Genomic DNA, 25,759 nt, shown 5'->3' with positions numbered 1-25,759 from the left:
TAAGTTCTCATGTGCCTTTCATGAACTGGGCTAAATCATTAAAACCAGTTAAAAACTACTTTACATACTACATTATTGTTCAATTGTTTGATTTTAATTTAGTTCATTTTAAGTGTGGTTGTTACCTTTATTTCTTTATGGGTTTTTTAAACAGGTGAAATTACAGTACTGTTCGATATATTCTCTGAAAAGTCTTAATATCTACAGTAAAACATGTTTGCCTATCAGGGAAATTGGTCTTGTTTTTAAACCCAGTAAAGCCTGACATATGGAATAATTAAAATAGTATAATAATATGTTTGAATAGTTTATTGGGCTTTCAGACAAAATATATTTAAAAAAAATAATTTATGGCACATATAATATAAAGAGATTATGGAGCTCAAAAAGCTCAGTTTTATTCAAGAAGCCAAAAATTAGCAATTTGGTGCAGTTGCTGGTATTTATATGACCAAAACGTAAGATGAAATTCTGATGCTTGTAATGTAAATCAATGAGATCCTTATAACAGTATAGCGACTACATAAAATGCATATGAATATCAGTTGTCACTCTATATCTGCCAATATTATGTCTTAGTTAGATGATATTACCTTTTATGACGAACACTGTAGTTTTAAAACACACACATTTTAACATGATTTTTCTGAACATGATATATGGATAATCAAGTAAACGTTGCTACAGTGAATGTTCATCATGAAATATTACTAACAATATCAAAGTTATTACATTTTCTTTATAAAAATCATGATCTCAGTCACACAGCAAACATATATTTGTAACACAACGTGAAAAAAAAGTATAAATGATCATATGAAGCACTACATCCACTGTTATATAGTCCATAGAGGCTGATTCTTGCCATTCCATTAGTAAAAATGAACATCATGGCATTTCAATAAAGATTAGTCATGGCAAAAATGTATGCCACACATACCTGAAGCCCTATTTTAACAATGTCCCACTTTCCAAACACCAAAAGGCCAAAGATCATCCCAGCAGTGGTTGCTATTGTTCCTCCCCATGAGGATGATTTCACAGCTAAAGCTGCAGCTCCTCCCATGGACACACCAGCCGCTCCAGCCGCCCCGCACAAAGCCCCCGCCGTACCACCAACTCCCAGCATCAGCGCCAACGCTTCAACCGTCATCAGAACAGCCACTGCAATTACAGACGCCCACACGATCACCTTTCCTCCAGCCTCTCGTGCCATCGGCCCACCGACTGTTGCCCCTAAACCAAGCTGACACACTTCTGACACGAAGAATCCTGCAGAAATGGCCTGTACGGAGGATGTGTGTGTCATCCAGATGCTAACGTTCTCCTTGGTTATGTTTTGTCCTGCCCTTCGCATTTTTACAGACATGCCTGCCACCTCCTGTCCGGCATGAACGGTCAGCACAGCAATGGCAAATGTGGCAAACATTGCCATGCATCCCGTAAACATCCAAAAGCTCAAACGCCGTGGCCTCATGAGCCAAAACGACATGCTCAACACTAACACTAACAGGATAACAAAAACAAATCTGTAATCTCCAAACCCAAAGATGCCAAAGCCAGTGGTCACAAACGCAGTCACGGTCATCGGAATGCCAGATAATGCGAGAAACTCCATGTATTTGTCCACCGCTTTGAGCAGCCGTTGTCGAGAAGTCCTCTGGTGCATTTCTAGTTCAACGCCCTTCCTTTGCTGTCTCTTAATTTCTTCTCTTTCTCTTTGCTTGACCTTCCAAACCTCTAGATCTTCCTCTTTCGGTTTCTCCATCTTGCAGGCATTGATCCGCTGCTCCATTTCCATTGCTACCCGCTGTAGATCTACTTCCGTAGCAAATAGTTTCGCTTGTTCTTTCTTGTTAAGTTCAGTAACAATTCCACAGAATTCCCATTCAGTGCATGTACACTTCACAAAGATGTACATAAATAGTTTTAAGACTGTGAAAATACCCAACGCCCAAAGCAGGCTGACCATCCCGTAGCTCATGCTCAGTTTTTCAGTGACGGCCCCTAGCGCTGCACCGCTTGAGGTTGTGGCGATGGCCGCAGCCAGTCCTGCTGACGGCCACCCCTCACTCTTCCTCACTCTTACAAGAAACAAGGCCACAGAAGCGGCTCCGATGACCCCCGTTACCACCGCTGTCATTGACGTGATGAGCGCAGTCGTTCCTAGAAGCGAGCCCAGTCCCAGAGCCCCAACACTCTTAATGCCAGATACGACGGGCTTCAGATGCGTTCCCGAGATGATCCCGGTCATAATCTGATTCACTGGCACCTCCATGGCTCCCAGCGTACTTCCAGCCACTGATCCAAGCACAAAGCTAATGGTATACTCCATTATTGGGCTCTTAGTCTCTGGAAAAAAGTTGAGAACCAGCTGTTACAAGTTATTAACATCAAGTCAATAACAGAAAACATTAACTTTTTTACCAAAAAGCTAAAGGGTGTAATTCATGTGTCACTGAATGACATAATCACAGCATTTTTTGAGTGACCACAGAGCACATTTCTCTGCTTTTTGTCCCTTTTCTTTTAAACTTGGTTCCATTACATTTTTTTTGTTTTCAGAATTTACAAAACTTATATAATAAGTGAGTACATCATGAATCCATTGTTTTGTCCTATCCTGAATCACTACGTACACCTATAATAAGTTATAATATTCTAGGCAGAATGTGAGTTTGATACTGCTCCATAGGGCTTTGATTATGAGGCGTGTCTTAACCGAACCAGGGGGGAAAAAACTCTGCACTCAATTGGATAGACCTACAACCAATCAGAGCAATGCAGTAAGTGACGTAGTTGTCAACAGAGCTCAACTGCACGCACGCTGGAAGAATTAGTAAATTACTGAGTGTAAACGATCTTTGCCGTTGTTGTAAAAAGAATTTAAGAGTTTGCGAAGTACTTACAAGCACGAATAGCATTTTTGAGAGAAATACAAAAGATGTATGTATATACGAACAAGTTCTCCGTTTAGAATTACATCTCGACAATAAAGCAAATAAATCTTCTCGCATTTGTCGGCCCTGTCTAAACTTTATAACACGGTTGCAACGCGACTTGACTGATTTAAAAAAATGGAAAGACGACGAAAGAGACCAGGCTGAAGAATCTGAGGCTTCAGAGAACAGAGATCGTGAGCGCATCCCTTCCATTGGTTTTCATTGCGCCCCGTCTTCTTAGCGACCACCGGAGCCAGCTGATAAATTAAACTTTTGCCGAATCCCGTAGGAAGGACGGCAAACACATCTTTCCGATCGACAAATGATTGCGGTTCTCTGTTCGTCTTTTAAAATGAATGCGCTGTCGATTTCTTTTATAACAGACGCGATAGCGGAATCTATCTCAATCCTCCAGCTGCAGTCATCTTCATCTTTGTTGAAAACCAATTCAACCCAACCGCTCGTTGATGACGTGGTGATTACGTAACCGCCGATCATCTGTCCTTCACCGATTAAAGCCCGCCCTGGCAATTTGATTGGCTCGGCCTTCTGGGAGCTGAGCATAATTACTCCTCAACGGACCGAGTCCAGACCGGACTTCCCAACCAAAACATTTTGTGGGCAGGGTTCGGGCTGGCACCCAGGCTAATAATAAGTATTTATATTCTGACTATTTCAGACTGGTTTGGGTCGTACCGCGGAGAAGAAACCCAGTACCTGCATGACTCGTAATAGACATTATGGGCCCTATTTTAACGATCTGAAACGCAAGTATCAAACGCGAAACGCAAGTAACTTTGTGGGCGGTTCCTGAGCGCTGTTGATATTATACCGGCGGGATAAATGCCTCTTGCGCCCGACGCAAATCTAAAATGGGTTGGTCTGAAGTAGCTTCATTATTTGTGGTTTGGGCACATAGTGAAATAAACCAATCAGAGCGTCCTCACATTCCCTTTAAGAGCCGGCGCGCTTGTTCCACGGCGGATCGCTATTATAATGGCAGGTTTGCCAGGCGCGCACCAGGAGCGGTTCACAGCCGAGGAGACCGACGTTCTCGTCAGGCCGTAAAAGACAGAGAAGCGACATTGTATGGGGATGATGGGAGAAACCACCCAAATAAGCTTCGGTTAAACAGGCGTATAATAATTTGGGTAAATGTGTAAGCTAGATTTATGCCTTGGACACCACTTCATGGACACAACAATGATTTCCCTCGTGTGCTAATATGTTTCCTTGTAATAATGTATGATTTGCAAAAATGGGAATTGCTGCGTCTGTGTAGATTAGAGAATCAAAGTGTATGCGTGTTGTTCACAGCTACATAATGGCCAAGCATGCGCCCTTAAAATAGCATATGACTAACACGCAACACGCCACTGTCTTTAGACTGGGTTTTTCCTGGTCAGTGATGGAATTGTTTTCTGAAACTGCAGAATATCACCAGGGAACGTTTGCGCCGGAACACGCCTCCTCTTTCCGCTGAACCGGCCCCGCGAGCGCAAGTTCACTCCCTAATTTACCGACGTGCGTCTGTGGAGGGAAAAGTCTGCTTTGCTTCGGGTCCAAAATAGGAATGATACATGCGTCGGTGTACAAAGTCAATTGCGCTGGGTGCAAGATAGGGCCCCAATAGAGAGAAGGAGCTAAATATTCTTCTGTAAGACACATTCAGTTCTGTTTATTAACCGCTAGAGTGCCACAAGTTACGGACTACAGCTTTAAAGCAACACTAAATAACTTTTCCTCTGCGGTCGCCCTACAGGTTGGAAGCGGAATTGCAATCCGGTCTGGCAATCTTACTTAGTGTGGTTATAGCAGATTTAGGGCTGCAAAGAGAATCCAGAAGTGCCTTTCACCCTGTTACGACTTGATGAACCACTGATACGGTTTTGGAAACATTATTTTAAGGTAAAAAAAATTATTTAGTGTTGCTTTAAAGTCACAATGAAACTGAAGTAGCGGCAGATATTTTCTTCCATACCATACTGTGACGTACATCCGAGTTTGTGATTGATTGAACTTATTGTACAAAAGAAAATGCAAGCGTTGCTTGGTTAAATCCATCGGTTGTTGATTGGCTGGAGGCAGATCTGATTGCAAGCTTGCGGTTGATTGTAAGAAAGGGGCGGGGTTTAAACAGACTAAATGATTGGAGAAGTCCTGCATACATCACCAGAGAGAAGTCTGATATTTCACTGGAAGATCCAGTTATGACATTTAGATTAAGAATTATGAGGTCAAAAATTGTAAAATTTAACCCATTTACCTACAGATGAATACTTTACACAAAAAAAGTCAATAGCATGCATGCATCTAGAAAATAAAAAGGGTGAATTATCATTTCATGGTGACATGGTGACATTAAATTTAATTTTATCAGCTAAATGTAATGTTAGTAAAAACTTCACACTTCAACTCAGTTCAAAAGTTAATTTTTTATATATATATTATCCAGAGGATAATGGGTTGAATGAAACCTGTCGAGCCAGTTTAACCAGGTGCCATACAACATGTTGGTGTGTGTATTGTGTCAACATGCAGGTTGTAGTTAAATATGAATGTGACAATAGGTTTTAACTTCAGTCAACAAAACGGTTTTCCTTAACATTGAAGTAACAATATCTCCTTCTATACCTTTTTATTTGCTGCCCACTGCTGCCCACTGCACTCTATACACTTTATTCAAACTTTAATTATGTGACATTCACTATACAGAATATTGTCAAGTAATTTTCAGTGATTGTCAGTTTAGATTAAATGTTTGTAAATCAGAATTGCACAAAATATTTTTCAAACTTTTGCACCTAGTTTTTTTTTAATGGTCATCTTATATTTTCTACATGTAGAAGGGTATGTGACTTTTTTATTTAATGATTTTTTTCAATACTTAGATATGTATTCTCAATTAATATGCAATTTTATATCAAATACATGCAAATGAATTAACAAATACACAAAACTAGTTTTAGATGGAGTTTAGCATATCACACCAGAGGACATTTCAGCTTTCTAAAAAGTATTCCATGTTAACTATAACTATCTATTTCATAATTGAACAATGGTAAGGAAAAACAACACTGCAGATATTTTAATATGTAATCTATCCAAACTGCCATACCTTAGCAAAGTCTTCAATAACAGCTCTGACCTCCCAGTTTTATAACTATTTTCCACCATTGTTAAATGTTAATCGGGTTTTGTCTTACTCTGCTGTGATGGCACCATGGTGATTCGGGCAAACAGGTAAAGTCCTTCCGCTTGAGTGTGTGGATATCACTCGGCCCGGCTCTCTCCTTTCCTTCAGTGCAGCTGAGACAGCAGCTCCTTAATTTGCTGACAGCTCTCTCTCTCTCTCTGTGTGTGTGTGTGTGTGTGTGTGTGTGTGTGTGTGTGTGTGGTAATTCCAGTCATTTTTGACCTTGTGGTGACTTTTTTTTTTGTCCGCATGAAGAAAAAAAACGCTATATTATTATCATTATTTTAAATATGTAAAAATGCAGAAATCTTTTTTAATGGGTAGAGTAAGGGGAGAATACAGTAAGGGGAGACACCATTGTGTCTATGGAAAGTTCCCATAAAACATAAATCCTTGTCCTTGTGGGGAAATTAGTTTGGTCCCCATGAGGAAAACAGCTTATATCATACTTTGATGTTTTTTGAAAATGTAAAAAGGTAGTTTTAGGAGTAGTGTAAGCTGGTAAAAATATACAATTTGTACAGTAATTAATATGGGCATCCTTGATTCCTGGTTCCTCTCAGGAGTCCTAATTTTATCTAACTATCCTAAGGAGTTTTTCTTTGCAACGTCGCCTTTGTTTTTGTTTTATTGGGGGTTTGGTTTGTGATGTTCTGTCATGGTTTGCAATGATCGTGACAGGGATAACGTTACACGAAAACGTCGAAACTAAGTAGAGGCGGAACCTTTCCTGAGCGCCTCTTGTTTCACACGGACTGTTTAGAGAGTACTCGTAAATATCAGTAAAGATGGCGATGCTCGTGAAGAAGCCACATGTCGTTGTTGAAGATGGAAATGGTGAGAAATATTACTTTTACAGTCAAATTATAATGTCGCACACATAGCATGTCCTTTTTCTCGGTTACGTATTATTAATCGTTAGTCAAATGACTGTTCTTGACTCAAACTGTGTTTAACTTCCTTCCACCCAAGGAGTGATTCAAACTCGTTTACAGTAGACTGTACAGTATTTAGAATATACAATCATCCTCTTTGCAATATTTAGTGACTTGTTGGAGTTGTCTTTGCTAAATAAGTTTTTTTTTTTATCTCAATGGATTCAATTTTAACTGGTTAGAAAAAGTTACACAGTTTAGGGTCATTAACTTTACGTACATACAACATGTGACTGCAAATTCTCTCAGCTAGCTTCATAGGGTTCATCCTGAGATGCTGTTTACATGCAATTCATATATTTGAATTATATAACAAATATCAAGCATTTAAGCCAAGATCAAGAGATTCTGAAGATTCAGTCATTTGTGATTAACATGTCACTGCTTGTGTCTAACACTTGGTACATTTTTTAATTAAACAGAAACTACTTGAACATAAACTGTAAAGCCATAACTATGTATGAAATTGATGTTGCATTGTTTGTTTGTTTGTTTTCTTTCTTTTTCTGTGATCTGGATGTTCAGAGGAAGAGTATGGAGTTTCTGATGACAGCATTAGTAATGATGGAGAGAGTGGACCAAGAAGTGACCAGGAGGGATCCGATGGGGAAAGTGATGTAGAAGACAGCGGTGATCAGGATGGAAAGAGCGAAGAAGAACAGAATGATGCTGAGGAAAATCCCAACGCTGGGTGGGCCGAGGCCATGGCCAAAATCCTGGGGAAAAAAACGCCAGACAGCAAACCCAGCATCCTCCTGAAGAACAAGGAGATGGACAAGATCAAGGAGAAGGAGAAGAAAGAGCGTCTTGAAAAAAAGAAACAGGTGAACTTAACATTGGGTATAATTTTTATATATAAAAACAGCTTTTTTTTTCAAATCTAGACAGGGGTCAAATGTTATTTAATATTAAGCTATCAAGGGCTGGAATGAACCGTGACATTGCAAATCATTTTTATCTGCTTTTTTTTGTTTTTTTCAAGAAATACATTCAGCCAAATGAAAATTGTTTTCATGTACTCACCCTCATTTTGTTCCATGCATGTATGAGTTTCCATCTTCTGCTGAACAAAAAAATAAGATATTTTGAAGAATGTTGGTAATCATACAGTTGTCGACACACTTTGACTCCCATAGTATTTTGTTTCTACTATGGAAATCAATGGCTACCGTCAACTCTTTGATTACTAACATTCTTCAAAATATCTTTTGTTCAACAGAAGACACACATTCATACAGGGTTGGAACAACTTGAGGGTGAGTAATGACCAGAGGCGGACAGAGTACACAGCTTCATTACTTGAGTAAAAATACAGATACCCCTTGCTAAATTTTACTCGAGTACAAGTAAAAGTACTACAGTCAGATGTCTACTTAAGTAAAATTACTGAAGTACTTGTGTTTAAAAGTACTTGAGTATCAAGAGTACAAGAGTACATTTTATAAATATTGCATTACTACTGCCACAGTGCTTACATATGTACAGAAACGTCCTGCATGGAGTTACCATGTTGCTTTATTTAACATTTCGCAAATGTCAAACCTCTGCTAGAGTTTTAATGGATTTTTTTGCACCCACATTTGAACCTGACTGTGTTAAACACACCGCATACTCAAGAACATCAAAGCAAATGCTCAGCTTACATTAATGTGTAATATCAGAAAAGAAAATTCAGCTTACAATTGTGTGTACATGTGAGTTTCTCTGTTTTTTCATCAATCAAATCAATAAACCTAAACCAGCAAAATAGGCAATATAGCAATGTTCTGACACACCTCTGAACCACACCTCTGAAAGGTAATTGCTGATAGGCTGTCCCAATCAGTGGCGCCTGCACAATCCAGTCATGTTTGAGAGGGAAACAACAAATTGAGGGTTTCTGAGATTTTTCCCTTTTTTTTTTTTTTAGAAGTAGTAACGGGTACTCAGTCATTACTCACGGTTATGACTAGAAATGTTGTGGAGTAAAGAGTACAATATTTGCCTCTCAAATGTACTTGAGTAAAGTCATGAGTACTCCCCAAAAATGATACTCGAGTAAAGTACAGATCCCTCAAAATTGTACTTAAGTACTGTACTCAAGTAAATGTACTCTGTTACTGTCTGGCTCTGGTAATGACAAAATTAAAAAAATTTGGGTGAACTATCGCTTTAACACAGTCAAGTGAAATAAGTGTAAACTACGTGTACACAACTGTTACTCACTATGGTACTTTAGCCACTGTCACTTTTAAGAATCGGCATGTAAATGAAAATAAATTTCATTCATTTATCTTGAAGCAAATGTAGATGTTGCTTTTTCTACATGTTCAATTGTGAATAATGGCTGCATAGTTGTATACTCAGTATGCACTTCTAAACATTTGAAGTTCGATTTAAAAGGGCTGGAAAAACACCCGTTTATTGCATTGCATCGGAGAGGTGTTAAGGCACATCACATCAGAACATGTTTTTTCTACATGTATAATGTACAGATTGATAAGAAACGAACATGGGAGAATATGTGCCGAGAGAAGCCTGATGTGGTTCGAGACCGAGAGCATGAGAGGAACCTGCAAAGAGTTGCTACCAGGTGAAACCTCATTCAGTTCCCCTTTACCGACGCTATTGTGATTAGCCGAGCAATGTCAGTTTAATGTAGTTCATTGTTTCTTTGTGTGATGCCTTTAGAGGTGTGGTGCAGTTGTTCAACGCGCTGAAGAAACATCAGAAGAATGTGGATGAGAAGATGAAGGAAGCTGGGGGTTCAGAGAGGAAGAAATCCAAAGTTCTGTCCACCGTGTCGAAGAAGGACTTCATTGATGTACTTCGAGGAGCAGATGTGGCTCACGCATCGACCATGAAGAAGGAGAAAGTGGTGAGATTACTTTACTTTCCCCAATACACTTGCTCTCTCTCTCTTTCCTCTTCCCTTTTACATGGCACATTTTCTTTGCTTCAAGTCAACATGAAGTCAAAATGTACTCTATTTACCAGTGTTGTTATTAAACTAAAACAAAATCAATTTAATTAAAATATAAATATTAGATAAAAAAAATTGATATTATGTCTTGACATTTAACTGAAATAAGAATGATTTGAAGTACTAAAAATACAAAAACTGAAATAAAAAGTAAATTCAAGATGAATTTAATCTAGAATGAATGATATATATATTTATTTATTTATTTTAATCAATATTTAATAAATTAGATAAACAAATCTTTAAAATAAACATGCTCATACTTTAGATGGCAACTTCTTGAATCTGCAACCCTATTACAGTATTTTTCACAAATAAAGTAATTGTTTAAAAATATGTGAATAAAAATAAGTAAACGCTGTAATAGGTCATTCAGTTATCATATTTTTTCAAATAAAGACAAGGTAACGCTAATTTTACATACAGCACACAGTGAAACCGATATGAATATGACCCAGTGGGCAACTGGATATTAGGGATGGCGAAAACTAAAAAAAATTCTTGACCGACCACCGAGCCTCATTAGCCGGTTGAAACCGGTTAACCGATTAGTTTAAAATATGCTACGCTATTTGAAATAACAGCCATTTCGAGCCGCGCCTGCAATTTCACAACTGTCGCATCTCTCCGCCGCTCTGCCTCCCGCTCGCTCTCACACACACACACACACACAAACACACACACGGCGCCACCCTTCCACCACGTCACTTTTAAAATCCCCAACTAGTGCTGTGTTGAAAAAATCGATTCACCAATTCTAAATCGATTTTCATATTAATTTCTAAAGATCGATCCGTAACTCAGAGGATCGATTTAATAACAGGCCTACATTTTCCCCATAAACACACTGAGACACGGCGACCGGCGGCGCTGCTAATGCGTTTTTTCTGAATCCACTTGTTGACAAGAAAGGAGGAATGAATCGTTCACACAGCGCGTTTTTTGCGCGTGCAAATTCGTTTTCCAGGCGCGCCTCTGTTCATGGTTGCATAGCAACGGCAGACGCAAAGGGAAAGCACGCGCTTGTTGAGAGGAGAAAGCGGTGCAAACTCGTGCAAACTGCGCTCTCCATGATGACGAGGAAGTATCATCAAATAATTAATTGATTTCTAGCCCTTGCCTTAGCTTTACTACTAGATATATTCATTGAGATGAGAAATAAAAAGCCGCCCTGTACAGCTATGATCAGCTGTTCGGCCGAGCTTTCCATTTTGTTACGGAAAGGCCGTAACAGGCTTGTTTTTGTCACATGACCTGTTGAGATGCATTGAAGTGCTTCTCACTGAATTTGCACGTGCATAAAACGCGATATGATATACCTAAAGTGGTATCGTGTGCGGTTCGTTGTATCTAGTTTAAAAGGCCTTTTAAATATGAACGCAGTTTTGGATTAAATAAAAGGACAGTCAATTAAGTCAAATAAAACACGTTTTATCTCCTGTTTAGTTGGTAACACTACATTAAGATACCATTCATTAACATTAATGCCTTATCTAACATCAATACATTGAGTGAACAATACATTTTTACAACATTAATGTATGTTTGTGAATGTTATTTAATACAAACACTTGATTGTTCATGAACAGTTAAAACTTTTGATTTTAAAAATATAAGATCGGATCAGATCGGATCGAATCGAATCGAATAATGATAATCGATTCAAGATCTTGAGAATCGGAATCGAATCGATTCTTGAAATTTGAATCGATACCCAGCACTATCCCCAACAGCTTGAAACATGAGTCCCGCAAACGCGGCGCCGAGGAGCTTGTATGTAATCGGCGGACAAATGGCTCCTTCGAAATGGTTCGGGTACAAGGTGATCGCGTTGAAAATAAAGGCGTTTGTCTAGCGTTAGAAGCTCATTTGAAACATTGCCGCGGCTCATTTCAGAAAATGACAGCTCCGAACCGAAGAGACGCCGCTTTAGTTTAAGGTAGTGCTAACAATAATAAAGAAAGATGATGATCATCGCCTTATCTGTTACCACTGAAATGTAGATGTAATGTATTTTCATATTTAAGCACTGTATCACACAAGTTGCAACTTACATCTGTGTCATTCTGTTTGGAGAAATGGTCCCACACACTACTATTTTCTGCACGCTTCCTCCTGTCGTCTGCCCTGGCTCTAACCTCGAGTGTGTTAGCCTGTAGCCTTTACTTTCTGCAAACCTTGTGAGCGCGCGCACCCAAACGCTGTGACCTCGCGCTGAATGTTTTTATTGGTTTATTAAGTACAAACGGGTGAGTTATGAAAGATTGAGTGAGAGGGATTTGTTCACTTCACACAAAAAGATATTGGAATGAGATTCTAACTGTAGTAGCGTTTAGTCCACTGTCTATAATAGACTAATTTAGAGATCACTTTTTTTTTTTTTTAACCGACTGCCGAAAACTTTGATCGGTTAACGTTGATACGGTCAACCATCGGTCAAACGGTCATCGGTTAACATCCCTACTGGATATACCACAGCATATTTTAAAATGAAGGATTTAAAGTTTTTCGATCGCGTCTGTGAAGCTGATCTTCAGTTCGCATTCACTCACTTCACACGACCGTCACTCGCAGTAACACGTTTATGCAGGCTACAAATGCACACTTCACAAGATATCACAGCTGCATTCGATTAAATCTGCAAGGTTTGCGAAATTAAATGTTTATTAGATGTTCAGAGATTTGTTTAAATGATGTAGATGCACATTTGCTGGATGTTGACGGTAAATGAGTTTAGCCTGATTGTTTGCCTTTTCTGTTACAATTAATGTAAAAGCAAACGCTTTACTTTTTCGCATAACATTTACTTTCTTTGTTTACCAGTTCTGTCTAACAAATAATTTAGATATGACTGACAGCAGTAGTAAATTAATGAAGATGGAGAATGTGAGTGTAATCAGGCGCTGCCGTCCTCTTCTCAGGCACTGGTGTTCTCGGTGCCGCCCATCAAAATAAAAGTCCCTCTTCCAACACATCGGCCAATCAGAAAAACTTATGGACCGATGCCAATATTAAAAAAATGCAAACTATCGGCTGATATATCGGCCGACCACTACTTAAAGCGTATTAAAAACACCACGTAGACATATAAACAACATTATAAGCTTGATTTTCACCACAGTGGGACTTTAACTTCACTCATTGTGTCCACTTGCTGGCACTGTTTATATTTCTGGCCTTTTTGAATTCATTCATGTGTGTTTTTTCTGAGACTTGATTCTTCTAACTTGTTCTGTTGATCGTAGCGGCCTGCAGAGGTGAAAGTGGAGGATCCATCCTGGAGCGTGTTAAAGGATGATTTCATGATGGGCGCATCCATGAAGGACTGGGATAAAGAGAGTGATGAAGAGGACAGGCATGAGCCTTCTGAAGACTACAGCAGTGAATCGGACTGACCCATGTGCATTCATACAAGTGTATTTCCAGACCCCGTGCACAGAGAGAGAGAAGACTCGACGTTACCCAGAGTTCTCAGAGGGTGGAGTAATGAGACTGGAGTAGGGACAGACACTCTCGTCTGTGATGTTGCCCTGATCTCCTAGTAAAGCTGTGTCTTTTTTTGAGTGCATTGATGAGTGCTGCAGGTTTAGCCAAACTTCAGCACTCCGTTTCTGTATATAGGCATTTATATCAGTGTTTGTTTTGCTAATAAATCATTTCTGTCATGATTTCTGTTGTTTTTTATATTGGTGCAGTATATCATGTTGCAGATAAAGTGAGCAGTACGGAGAATCATGGCTGTTAGTTTCAAAATATTAGACCAATCCAAATATTGCAAATTTAAGAAAAAAATTCACTTTAAGTGTTTATAATGTCATCTTCTTTTTGCCTTGTTTTGGTAAAAATGTTTAAGATACTGCGTTCTAAAGTGAACTTTTCATGCTTTCATCAGGCAAGAATTCACTTGCACATAACATGTTGTTCACCTTGAGCCCTTAACAACAGAAACCATGGGTGCTTTTCATTTCTTATTTGTGCGTCCTCATTTCCTAGCTTCCTCCCGGAAAAGAAAGTGAGGAATCAAAGGAAATCTTATTTGTATATTGGAATATTCTTGATCATGCGAGCGTCACAAAAGTGTCGTCAGCTGCGCTTAAGGGATCTGTAAAAGTTTGGTTATTTAAGGAATTCATAATAATAAAGCAAGATGCCCTTTTGAAATATGTGAGATGTATTGTTTATTTAAACTGAAGAGGTAAAATAGTTAAAAATTTTAAAGTTAAAATTGTGACCAATGTGAAGGGGAGTAAGGTTTTTTTTTTTTTTGACAAAGACTTCTGCATTGGATACATCTGTGTATCTTCACTAATAACTCATTTAGAAGCTTCCTCGCTCTTTGCAGTGCAGTTAGAGAATCGAAATGTCCTTCAAGATTGGTCATTTTGAACGGTTTCTTGGTCACATGCTGGAGGAGTAAGTAATCAAGGAGGCATCAATTTGAGAATTGAAAAGCAACATGTTGTTGGGCAAAGTTAAGTTCAGAGACCATTAAACGGATGTCCAATCCTGGACTTGGAGGCACAACGTATTGGAGAGTTTAACTCCAACTTTACTCAACACACCTGACTGGTATGGTGCTTCTCATTTCTTATTTGTGCATCCTCGTTTCATTCCCTCGCCTCTAAACCTCCCTCGCTCCTCGTGTCTAAACTCCAGCCCGCTTAGGGTGCGAAGGAAGGAATACACCCGTACATCTTCACTCATGACTCCTCAGGAAGCTTCCTCATTCCTGACCTCGCGGTGCAATTGACCCTTCGCAGGGAGCTTGATTGACAGGTGATCTGACTAATCATCATTCGCCATTTTGTCTGACAAAGCAGTCAGGCGAGTTACTAGATTAACATGGGAGGATTTAAACTTGCAAAGTGTACTGACGCCTTTCCGCGGTTAAAACAACATTCCTCCTGATGTCCATTCATGTTTATTTGATGCTGTAAATGAACAAGAAGGAAGAGATGATCGGTTCACAAGCAGCTTTAACTGATGCTCTACAGCGATCTGTCAGACACATTAAAGAGCCACAAAACGGTATTTATTGTTTAAATTTCTTTTTTAAAAATGACCAAATTTGAAAGTTGAGACTTTGTTTAATATCAAAAGTAACCGAAAAGTAAACTGGTCTGTCCTGTCTGTCAGCGTGTTGTCAGTGTCCTCTCTGCTCTGCGATGTATTTTTCACTGCGTGAGAACATGGTGTGGCGTAAGAGAGGAGTAGCTTGTCGGACATAGCAACAGTAACTAAGGGGGGCGGGTGTTTGCGAACGGTCAATTAGAGAATTGAGATGTCCTTCAAGTTTCCAGATCACAAACTGGAGGAAATGAGGAAGCATCAATGTGAGAATTGAGAAGCACCCGAAGTTTCTAGTAAAGGTCCAGAAGACCTTGATTACTGTGGTTCAGTTGTGTAAGGGTTGGAGCTAAGCTAAGCAGGACAGTGGACCTCCAGGAGCAGAATAATCCTGATGTAGGTACTTTTAATCTTTAGGTGTGAAATATGTAGTTCATCACACATCTCAAAAAGTCTCAAAATACTTATTGGACCACTGTGACCTTATTCAGGGGGTTTAATTCTGCTTATGGAGGGCTAGGTTCTGCACATTCATCTCCAACTTTCCCCAACACACCGGCCTAGAAGCTTCTAGTAATCCTGAAGATCTTGATTAGCTGGTTCAAGAGTTTGGTTAGGTTTGGAGCTGGGTAGTGGCCCTTCACAAGTAAGGTTGGACACCATTGGCTTTAGTGATGCTTTAGTTGACCACAGGGAGGCGCTGCTGTCAAAGTAGTTCAGTGCTCATCCGCTGGTTTGACTCTCTGACCTCTACGAGAAGCCGGTTCTGTACATGCAATCTGAACTCCGACTGAATTCATACTTTCCATCATGATATGGGCCATATGGTGCATTCTATTCTCTTCAGCTCATTAGGATTGTAGGTTGTAATATAACAGGCCCTTTTAGCAGAAGTGCACTGTTGGCTTCTCTGATTGGAGGATTGCCAGGAGTCGACCTTTGACCTTTAAGGGTGCAGCCTTGCCGGAACACAGTTGTGCTGATTCTAGACTTTCTTTTCTTTATCTCTCTCTCAGTCCAGCTATGTGCACACACCCAGTTGAGATATATTTACCCAGTGTCTGACAGGGTACGCTAGAGGGTACAGCACTTCATTTTGGCCAACGTAAAATGCCCATTTGTCACGACAACACTGTGACATGCCCCTCAGGAATGCCCGCCCTCTCCAGGGCATGTTGACGGAGCGCCCTAGAAAGGGTCAAGCTCCTCTGTTGCTCCCTTACTCATCTTTTCATAGTCGCCAAATACCCGTATCACAAAACCTCTTCCTCATTTCATCAGCTCGCTTGAGTCAAAACAAGTGATTGTGAGAACTATCAGGTGGGCCGTGCAGATTTTTTTTTTTTTTTAGCCATTTTTCTACAATATGATTTGGCTTATTCCTTAACATCCTTAACCTTTTTCTCCCTCAGTCTTACATCTGTCTTTGTTGGTACTGATTTAGTGATAACATCTGGTTTACAGCAGTCGGTGGGGTTCTGAAGGCCTGTCATCCCTGATAGATTACTGGAGTGTGGGCCGGGTACAAAAGGCTTTGGCAAATGATGATTTTTTTTTTTTAAGCATAAGCTCAAGGGATGGGAGAGTAAATCAAGCAGGTGCTTTGAGGGAGCCTGCCGTTACTTGTTCCACACAGAGAATCGGCCTCGGCCCTGTGATCCAACCTCCCAAAATGGGTTATCCGCTAGATTTTTATGCACTGATGCAACAGCTGGGCCTGCTTTCTCGTTCCTTATCAGTTGCCTGTGTCATAACAGTAGTAATAACATAAGCTATTATTCGCAACATTTTTTTTTTTTGGATTATACATAATGAAGCAAGATAACGGTTTAGATTAGAACAGTGGTTTTATACTAAGACTTCTGTCTCATTTCATTGAATTTATAAAGGCTATAAATATAAACTGCACCACACTGCAGAATAATAAAGTCAATATTTTATGTCTGAAGCTGTTTCCCCGATGATGGATATCCTACATGACAGTGAAATATGAATGATCATTTTGGTGTGTGTAAAAAAAAAAAAAAAAAAAAAAACCTTACCATGATTTTGTACCGTAAACAACTGATAAGTGGATGTTTGTAAAAAAAAAAAAAAAAAAAAAAAAAACACTCTTTCTGAGAAGCAGAATCTTGAACACACAAGACTTGTCAAACTGAAGGCATAATAATCTAAACTACTTAAAAAAATATTTAGCTTGCAGTACATAATTAATGAATTGGATCAATGCTAATTGATGTTGCAATGTAATGAATTAACAATTAAATACATTACACAATTTTTAAAATCTTACAAAAATCAGTTTAATCACAAACTTTCAATTGACCCAGTTAGTTAAAAACATTTTTTTTGTCTATTATTTCCACTTTAACCCCAATGTCAATCATCGGAAAGACTTAAACGAAACACTAAATGTTTTAATTACCTATATCACATGTAACGCTTTAATAAAGTAATATTTACAGTATGTTTTCTTGTTGTTCCACCTGGGACTAATGGCGTTACATGAGCGTTTTTACGCAGCTGAAATAGCCTGTGCCACTTTGCCTTCTCGAAATCTTTTTCATGCTATATGCAATGGTTTACTTTGACTTTCTATTGGGGAGGACCAAATTAGGGAGGCCATGCCCCCCAGTTTGGCTGTGCCAGAGCTAAAGTAGCCTACCCAGTCCGTGGGCGTTAGGACCTGGCCGCAGTGCTGAAGCGAAACGACACGCTGAGATATTTACACTGAAGTGCTCGGTAAACCCGCGCGCTGACGAATCTCCCGGTCTCACCGTGATGACCACAACCACGTGGTGAAGTCAGTCCTATATAAATCTCTCTCCAGCCGGCTGCCTTCAGATGTGCATGTGTGTGCTGGCACAGGGACTGTTGTTTTCCACCAGAAGGAATGGAGGCGTGCGTAAACTGAAAGGGAACTCGCTTTTACCTGCTCTTACAGTAATTTACCCCATCAGTCCGTACTCTTTTCTGTTCCACGACTTTAGGACGCGTGAGACGGGTACAGCTTTAGTTTCTTCAGCATCTGCCGGTGCCAAACGCGCAAACCTGTGCGTCAGAGGAGAGGCGATGCGACTTGCGGAGTGAGCAGAGGCTTTTCCTGGACCTCCACATCTTCTCATAGAGTGCGGGCGAGTGGAAGGCGTGATTGCGCGGCGGTTTGGAGAGAGTTCGCGGCGCTCTGATGCGGTGGAAGTGCGCGCAAAAAGCCCGCAGGCGACGCGTCTGTCATCAACAACTGCATCAACAGAGCTCTGAGAAGCTGAAACTTTTGATGGCCGAATCAATAACTGTTTTAGTGCCCCGTGCTTTTGTGCACTTACTATGAAGTGATTTGGAATGAAGATCTTAGTTTCTCTCCAGAATATAACGGATCTGACAGACCATTTCATGTTGGCACCTCGGATGGATTTGCAGGTACAATAAAAAGAGCGAGAGAAACGTTTGCCATTGATAATAGTGCGCAAAGTTTGAAGTTGGCAAAATATATTTTATTGAAATGATTGGGCTTCTGCGTGACTTAATCCATTAATTATAATTTTCAGACTCGCTTCTGGTACAAAAACAAAAGCACAAAATGAACTTGTACGTCTTGAGTCTCCTTCTGACCTTGGATTTAGCCACAGTGGCCGTCAGTTTATCCACATGCAGCACTCTGGACATGGACCAGTTCAAAAAGAAGAGGATCGAGGCCATCCGCGGTCAGATCCTCAGTAAACTCAAGCTGAGCAGTCCTCCCGAGATCTACCCCGAGCCCGAGGAGGTGTCCCGGGACATCATCGCCATCTATAACAGCACACGGGACCTGCTTCAGGAGAAAGCCAACGAGCGCGCGGCCACCTGCGAGAGACAGCGCAGCGAGGAGGAGTACTACGCCAAAGAAGTGCACAAGATAGACATGCAGCCCTTCTACCCTGCCGAGAGTGAGTGTTTCAAACCTGTTTCTGGGGTGGGGTTGGGGTTGGGGAACGTGTAACTGAAAGCTTGTAGGTTCAAACCTCGTCATGCATTGGGAGTGTGCGTCCAGTAGTGTAAATAGGATCGTATGGGCCCCAGTGCAAAAAAACACTTGATGGGCTCCCTGCCACCCCCACCCTCCCTCAACCCAAATGAAAGAATGCAAATAGGAATACATGTAAACAGTCTTATTCAATCAATGATTGTAATATGCAGATCATCTCAAAGCACCTTTTTAACTACCAAAGAATGCACAGGATAATATGTGGTATTTTATTGAGTTTTAGCATCATTTCACTTTGGATAAAATGCATATTATGTGTGAGTGAGAGCTTACAAAATTGAAAATTGACATTTACTCAGTTACCATAATCTGCTAAACTTGTGGCTGGTGGTTTCGGCTGTCCCCGGCAGTGTTTAAATCACTTTCGATAAAAGAACCAGCTAAATGACTATTTAACCTTCCGTGCTAAAAATGATCATTGTGCTGGTTTATGCTCTGCATGTCGTTCCCCTAATCCATAGATAACTCTTGTAGATCTGGTTTATTTTCTTCTTTATGAGATTTGTATTTTAAAATAATTGAAAAGAAGGAAATGCTGCTTGATGGTTATAGCCTGGAGTGCTCCGTTATTGTTGCCTAACGTGAACCTCATGTAAAAAGTGGGATTATTTTACTTTGCTAACTATTGCCAGATTCCTGACTACAATCTAAATGGCTAGTTTGTCATTTGGTTCACATATTAGAGGTTTCAGTCCCACTGGAATAACCAGGCTCCGTTTTCAAGCACACAGTGGCAATGCGTCACCCCTTGGAGGGGTTGATATCCACAGGCTTTCAGTTGCAGCGCAGATTTAACCACTGAGCCACAGTCACCACATCACAGGCTATAGTGTGGTCTCCCCTGATCAATATTTGTGCAGCTGTCCGCAGTGAGGACCGTCAACCCTCCTGCACCATCTTTGCATTATTCACGCAAATTAGCTGGGCTGAGCGATCATTTGAAAGGATATTTCATGTTCTCTTTTAGCTACCAGAATGTTATCCTCATTCCTTCCCCCCCGTCACACACACACACACACACACACACACACACACACACACACACACACACACACACACACACACACACACACACACACACCACGTTTGAATAATGCTTCTCAGTGAACCGAAATACTACCCCACTGTGTCTTGAAAGTCAGTCCTACTTAAGCAAATCAATTTAAAATGTCCTTATTGTACCATTAATTATGTAATCGTTTTGAGTTCCCGGATCAAATGTGAGTATACAGCATAAAAAGCAAAATAAATGGGGAGATATTTTATGCCCCGAGGTACATTTTGGATTAAATGTTATTCTTGGCTCTGCCGGCTGTATAAATACTCCAAATATGAATAGAGATGGCCCAGTGCCAGCCCCAGTCAGTTTACAGGATATAAATAATCCCGTGTCAACAATCAGAGAAACGCCGCTGATTATTTTAGAATTGAACTTTGGCAATCTGCACTTTGAGATTGTGGGTTAGATCACAATGGCTCTGCTCCAAGACCTGAGCTGCCTACGTAGTTAGCATTTGAAGTTGGATACCGTTGGATAAAGTATAATATGCATCACTTTTTGTAATCGAATTTAATGGTTTGAGCTGTTTTTGTTTTTTTTTATACACCAAATGCATCAAATCCACTTTGTTCATTCTTGAAGTGAACTTTTGCCTGTATGGTGATTAGATTCACTGTTTTGGACGTCTGCCTTGAACTTGAGCATGCGAGTGCAGAATGGCTCGTCTGGTTTGTAATGCGAGTTGTCTGTGACAGGTTTAAAGCAGTATCATATGTGTCCCTACTGGATATTGAAATCCCAGAATGCATTGCGACGAGCTCAAGCGAAGCGAAACAGAAATGTTGATTAGGATACGGGGCAACCTTAAGGAAAATGCACTTTCCAATTCTCAATTTAAATTCTCTTGTTTTTTAACAATGCATAAAATAATATACATATATATATATATATATATATATATGTATATATATATATATATATATATATATATATATATATAGATAGATAGATTCTGATAGATTCTAACATATATTTTATTATACAATATTATTTTTAATATGATAGTTTCATTACAAAGATGGTGTTTATCTCTAAGCTGGACACCCAACCTAATAAGTGATAATTAACTTCTGAATCTAATCATATCATGATAACAATTGGAAAAGTCAGACAGCTGTTCATTATCATGTTAATTATTGTGTAACAAACTTTTACATATCTTCTTTTATTGAAAATATGTTGATTTAATTACTTGAACAAAACTGGAAATCATTAACAAGTGTCAATTCTCATTTGCTACATAAATTTACAACATTTTAAGGTTTCACTTTATTTTGATGGTCCCTTTAACACATTATGTTGACTATAGCTCTCAGTAGAGTATTAGTAGACAGGGTTAGGGTTAGAATAAGTTGACATGCAGTTGCAAAGTTACTTATAGTCAACAGTATGTTCAAAAGGGACCATCAAAATAAAGTGTTAACCATTTTAAATATTAAATCAAATTAGCGCAGAATGATTGCATCAAGAATCAGCCATGTTGAATGTCCATGTTTAGAAAAGTGCTGCGGTGAGTTTTGTGCTAGTGGTTATAGAGGAGAATAAAATCAATTGTGCCTTTTTACCACAGTGTGAATTTAGCCCCGTTGTACCCTATAAATATAGTTAAAAAGTATGGTTCAGTCTAATTAAAAATGAACACACTGTACCAAATATTTGTGTGGTATGTATTTTATTTAAAGTTTACTGGCGTTAGCTTAGCAACACGCTAACATCAAATTTACAGAAACCAATGGTGAGTCAAGCATCCAGTGCACTTCCTGTGAGGAGAGCTATTTGTAGTCGCTGCTCATGTAGAGCGTTCCAAAATGGTCAGTTGTGAGATTGCATTTCAGATCCGAATCCTTAGAAGGCAGCTGCCTATGAAGATAGTGCGGATTCTGGAGCAGAGCCAACGTGCGGCACAGAAACAAAGAGCAAATAGAAAAGAACGAAGAATATACGGGACGTAGTTAACTTTTTCCTGGACTTGGAATGAAGTGTCCTGTGTCAGAATAACGTGCTGGCTAATAAACACACACAGGCTATCTGCCTTATTTGGTTGGGCGCCAGGAAGCGCTCGCAGGGCACAACGGCACTGGAAGCCACACAAATATGCGCGAGAGAGAAAGAGAGAGATATAGAGTGGGGCTCACGCGGAGACGGAGCGCTGGCAGAGCCCACACAGCACTATTTAAACTCGAGAGAGCAGTGTGCGTATGCCACATGCTCCATGGAAAATTCCAGCCCGAGACCCACTGTTGCTGGGGTGTGGAGCTGGAGTCACTGGAGAGGTTCTCCCCTCTCCCCACCTCCAGCCAATCTCATGCGCTCTTACAAATAAAGCTCGGGCTCAGCAAAGAACTCTCTTCTGATCAAGAGTTGCCCGGATGGTTCTGCGGAGTTTAAAGGGGACCTGTAATGCTTTTTATTTGAACATTTTCAACTTACTTGTAATGTTGCTGTTTGAGTATGAAAAATGTCTCCATAGTTCCCAAGCACAAAGTCCCTCCAAAGGCAGTTATTCTGAATATCAGTGTCAGTGTTTCTGAACTCCTGAAACGCCTCCATTGTAGTCTTGAGTTTCTTCCGGGAACGAACACATCACAATATTCCTCAAATACATAATTCATATGCAGAATAAAGGGGCGGGCCCTAGTTGAGTTAGTTAGTAGTGTGTTGAAACTGGAGGTTATGGTAAGGGGCGGGACATTTCTCAAACACACTCGACCAATCACAACACACTGCTCCAGCCGACCAATCAGAGCACATTGTGCTTTTCAGAAGGAGGGGCTTCATAGAGACAGGAACTAAACAAGGGTGCATTTCCCGAAAGCATCGTTAGCCAACTATGGTCGCAAGTTCCGTCGTTATCAGCATAGTTCAACGATTTGGTGTTTCCCGAAACCATCGTTTCAATGAACGTTCGCAAACAGCATCGCAAACTTGTGTGGTTGGAACGACAGCTCTCGAGCTGTGGTTAGAAGCATAGTTTCTAGTTTACATGAGATGTAGACTGAATAAATCCTTATCTTTAGCAAAATAAGCAACCCGTGTTTTTTATTTAGAATACATACAAATGTAATTTACGTCTTTTAGTTTGTCAAGAGATTTAAAGCACCGTTTTTTAAGACTGCGCATGTGCGAACGTGCTCTACTATGTAAGAACGAGACAAATATAGAGTCTGGTAATAAAGCAAAATAACTGAGAAAAATCTTCAGATGCCATGTCTGTAACTTATATGACAAAATCTAGCGTTAATTCGATCTCAAACAGATTAATTAAAATAAGTTATTAGTCCACCACGTGCGAGACGTCATAAACCAACATGGTTGAACGATACTTTGCGACATACGGTCGGTTTCGGGAAACACTCGTGACTAGCTAGTTGATTTCTCCAACGATGCATCGTACTATGGTAGTTAAGCAGCGAGCTATATAGTTGTACGGGAAACGCACCCCAGAGTGTTACTGACCGACTGGGAAGAGAGGAGCTGCAACAATGGAGAATATGGGGAAAATTTTGTTTTTTGAACATTCAAGCATAAAAACCAGTTCTTATAGAGCCCAAAAACAAAATCAAGACTTTGTAAAATTGCATGATATGGCATCTGGGGGAACTTGGCAACTATTTCAACTTAATAAAACCGTTTAGAAATCATTTGGATGGTAAAATGACCTGTTCTAGTGAAAATGGTGACTTTCCCCGCTCCCACTAGCGTTCCCAGGCGGAAAACAAACCTTGCAACATGGGAACTAACGAACTAAATTGTAAATAGGAAGTCTCGTGAGAAGCGAGAACGAGCGAGAAACACAAACTGCTTTACGGCAATTCAACATAAACACACGCACCCCCCTCAAAACAGGTTACTGTAGTACCCACCTCGGTAGACATAGCTCCCCACGATAAAGTTGTCCGGCTCCGATAATAACAAATGCACACGAGCAGCGGTAGAAAGGGGGTGGAGGGCGCCGCAAGTGAGTTTTTTACGACCGTGTTGTGAAACATATACGCGCCACAGCTGTAGGGGAGCTCGCTGAGAAATCATGCGACAACAAAAGTGAAAATCAGCGAAGAATTGATGCCAAGTTCCCCTTTAAATAGTTATTGTGGTGTATTATGGTTTCTTTAGAACAACATACTGGTATGAGTGTTCTTTAAAGCACCAAAATAAACTGCTTCACTTTTAAATATAAAGGTTATTTATTTGCATCAATGAAGAACCTTTAAACTCCACGGAACATTTCCATTCTACTTAAGGTTCTTCTAAATCTTCTTCTTCAAAAAAATATTTTAAGAACTGTTCCCTGAAAGGTTATTTGGGGAACCAAAAATGGTTATTCTATTAAATTTGATACATACTGTATAGGGTTAAAACAAATTTAACGGTTCAAATATTTTAATTTTTTTTTTTAAATAAAACACTTCTGCTCACTAAGGCTGCATTTATTAATCAAAAATACAAAACATTGTATATATTATTTAATATTATTGCAATTTAAAATAATAGTTTTCTATGTGAATATATATATAGTAAAATGTAATTGATTCATTTGATAGAAACATTTCTGATTAATATCAATGTTGAAAACTGCTGTGCTGCTTTATATAATTTTAGGACTCTTTTATAAATAGAAAGTTCAAAAGAACAGCTTTTATTTGAAATGTAAAACTCTGTAACTTTTGATCAATTTAATGCATTCTTGCTGAATAAAAGTATTATTATTATTAACATTATTTCTAAATCAGATTGACCTCAAACCTATGAACAGTAATGTATGTTCTTGCATAGATGGAGTTCTTGGGGTGTAAAGAAGTTCTCCAGAAACCAGGCTCTAAAAAACGTTTTGGTTCTAATTGGAATCATTATTTTTAACAGTATTTTTATTCACCAAATTGCATCAATTTCAAGTTTACTGCTTTATTATTAGCAATAACGCTGCTCATACATCATTCACAAAGTGAAGTTTCCAACAGCAAACACACATAAACACACAACACCGTTATTTACTGCAGTCTCATGATACATGGATTTTTCTGCCCCGTTATTGACGAAACAAACCGACTCGTTCAAATGTCGTCCGTCCTGCACGTCCATTAAATCTAATGTCCCATACAGCTCAACAGGTCCGCATGTTTTCACTGTGGTATTAAATGTCCATGCATGCATAAATGCTAACATACCGTGGCCCCACCGGTCTGTTTTTAAACGCAGGTCTCTTGGAGCCCAGGACAGAGCTCCCTTGTGACTGTACACAGGAACACAAGGCCGTCTCTGTGCACCGGGACCAGGCTCTAGGAAATGGTTTATGTTGCAGCCGTTTTATGACTTTGTGTGGTTTATGCTGTTCAAGAGTATATGACTTAGTATATATGTGCTTTGAGTGCTTGCTGAAGTATGCTCTCTGTTTGCGCTGGATATCAGCACCATACGTTTTTTTTTTGCCACTAACACACCTAACCTGTTAAAAAAAAAACGACAGTGAGTCATTGAGCAAAAACAGCTAGACGGGGCTGTTAAACTTCTTAGCGTTATCTCCTCCAAACAACTAAAACAACACTCGTGATTACACTGTTAAACCAACTTTCATG

General features: G+C 39.7%; 3 protein-coding genes across 4 annotated transcripts in view; 2 read left to right on the top strand and 1 right to left on the bottom strand.

The window, feature by feature from the left end:
• Positions 1 to 301: 301 nt before the first annotated feature.
• LOC307005011 (uncharacterized protein) lies at positions 302 to 6,351 on the bottom strand. 2 transcript variants are annotated; one of them, XM_079624715.1, is made up of 2 exons: positions 6,149 to 6,351; positions 302 to 2,352 (listed from the first exon to the last, which is right to left on the bottom strand). In XM_079624715.1, exons 1-2 carry the CDS (start codon positions 6,165 to 6,167, stop codon positions 899 to 901), a joined length of 1,473 nt encoding a protein of 490 aa, XP_079480841.1. In that variant the 5' UTR covers positions 6,168 to 6,351; the 3' UTR covers positions 302 to 898. The 2 variants fall into 2 exon arrangements, with proteins under 2 accessions (XP_079480841.1, XP_079480842.1); XM_079624716.1 differs by having other exon boundaries at positions 308 to 2,352; positions 6,061 to 6,233.
• Positions 6,245 to 13,703, top strand: rrp15 (ribosomal RNA processing 15 homolog). Its single transcript, XM_079624717.1, has 5 exons — positions 6,245 to 6,975; positions 7,599 to 7,897; positions 9,548 to 9,645; positions 9,744 to 9,930; positions 13,281 to 13,703. The coding sequence occupies exons 1-5, from the start codon at positions 6,927 to 6,929 to the stop codon at positions 13,428 to 13,430; spliced, it is 783 nt and encodes a 260-aa protein (XP_079480843.1). The 5' UTR covers positions 6,245 to 6,926; the 3' UTR covers positions 13,431 to 13,703.
• A 4,241-nt stretch (positions 13,704 to 17,944) lies between these two features.
• tgfb2 (transforming growth factor, beta 2) overlaps positions 17,945 to 25,759 on the top strand; it is a 44,398-nt gene continuing 36,583 nt past the window's right edge. The window contains exons 1-2 of the mRNA XM_079625919.1: positions 17,945 to 18,522; positions 18,651 to 19,028. Coding sequence (XP_079482045.1) covers positions 18,683 to 19,028 — 346 coding nt within the window. The 5' untranslated portion in view covers positions 17,945 to 18,522; positions 18,651 to 18,682. The remainder of the gene's footprint in view (positions 18,523 to 18,650; positions 19,029 to 25,759) is intronic.

The sequence above is a fragment of the Phoxinus phoxinus genome (assembly GCF_949152265.1).
Source record: "Phoxinus phoxinus genome assembly, chromosome: 10".
In the NCBI taxonomy this organism is placed as follows: Eukaryota; Metazoa; Chordata; class Actinopteri; order Cypriniformes; family Leuciscidae; genus Phoxinus; species Phoxinus phoxinus.
The sequence above is the reverse complement of the archived record's forward strand: the minus strand, read 5'-3'. Positions and strand labels throughout refer to the sequence as shown.

Bases quoted from the DNA above. Each gene is read 5' to 3' on its own strand.
- rrp15 (XM_079624717.1), top strand. From the start codon at position 6,927: ATGGCGATGCTCGTGAAGAAGCCACATGTCGTTGTTGAAGATGGAAAT. The intron at 9,646-9,743 runs GTGAAACCTCAT...TGATGCCTTTAG, and splicing joins CTGCAAAGAGTTGCTACCAG to AGGTGTGGTGCAGTTGTTCA. The intron at 9,931-13,280 runs GTGAGATTACTT...TGTTGATCGTAG, and splicing joins CCATGAAGAAGGAGAAAGTG to CGGCCTGCAGAGGTGAAAGT.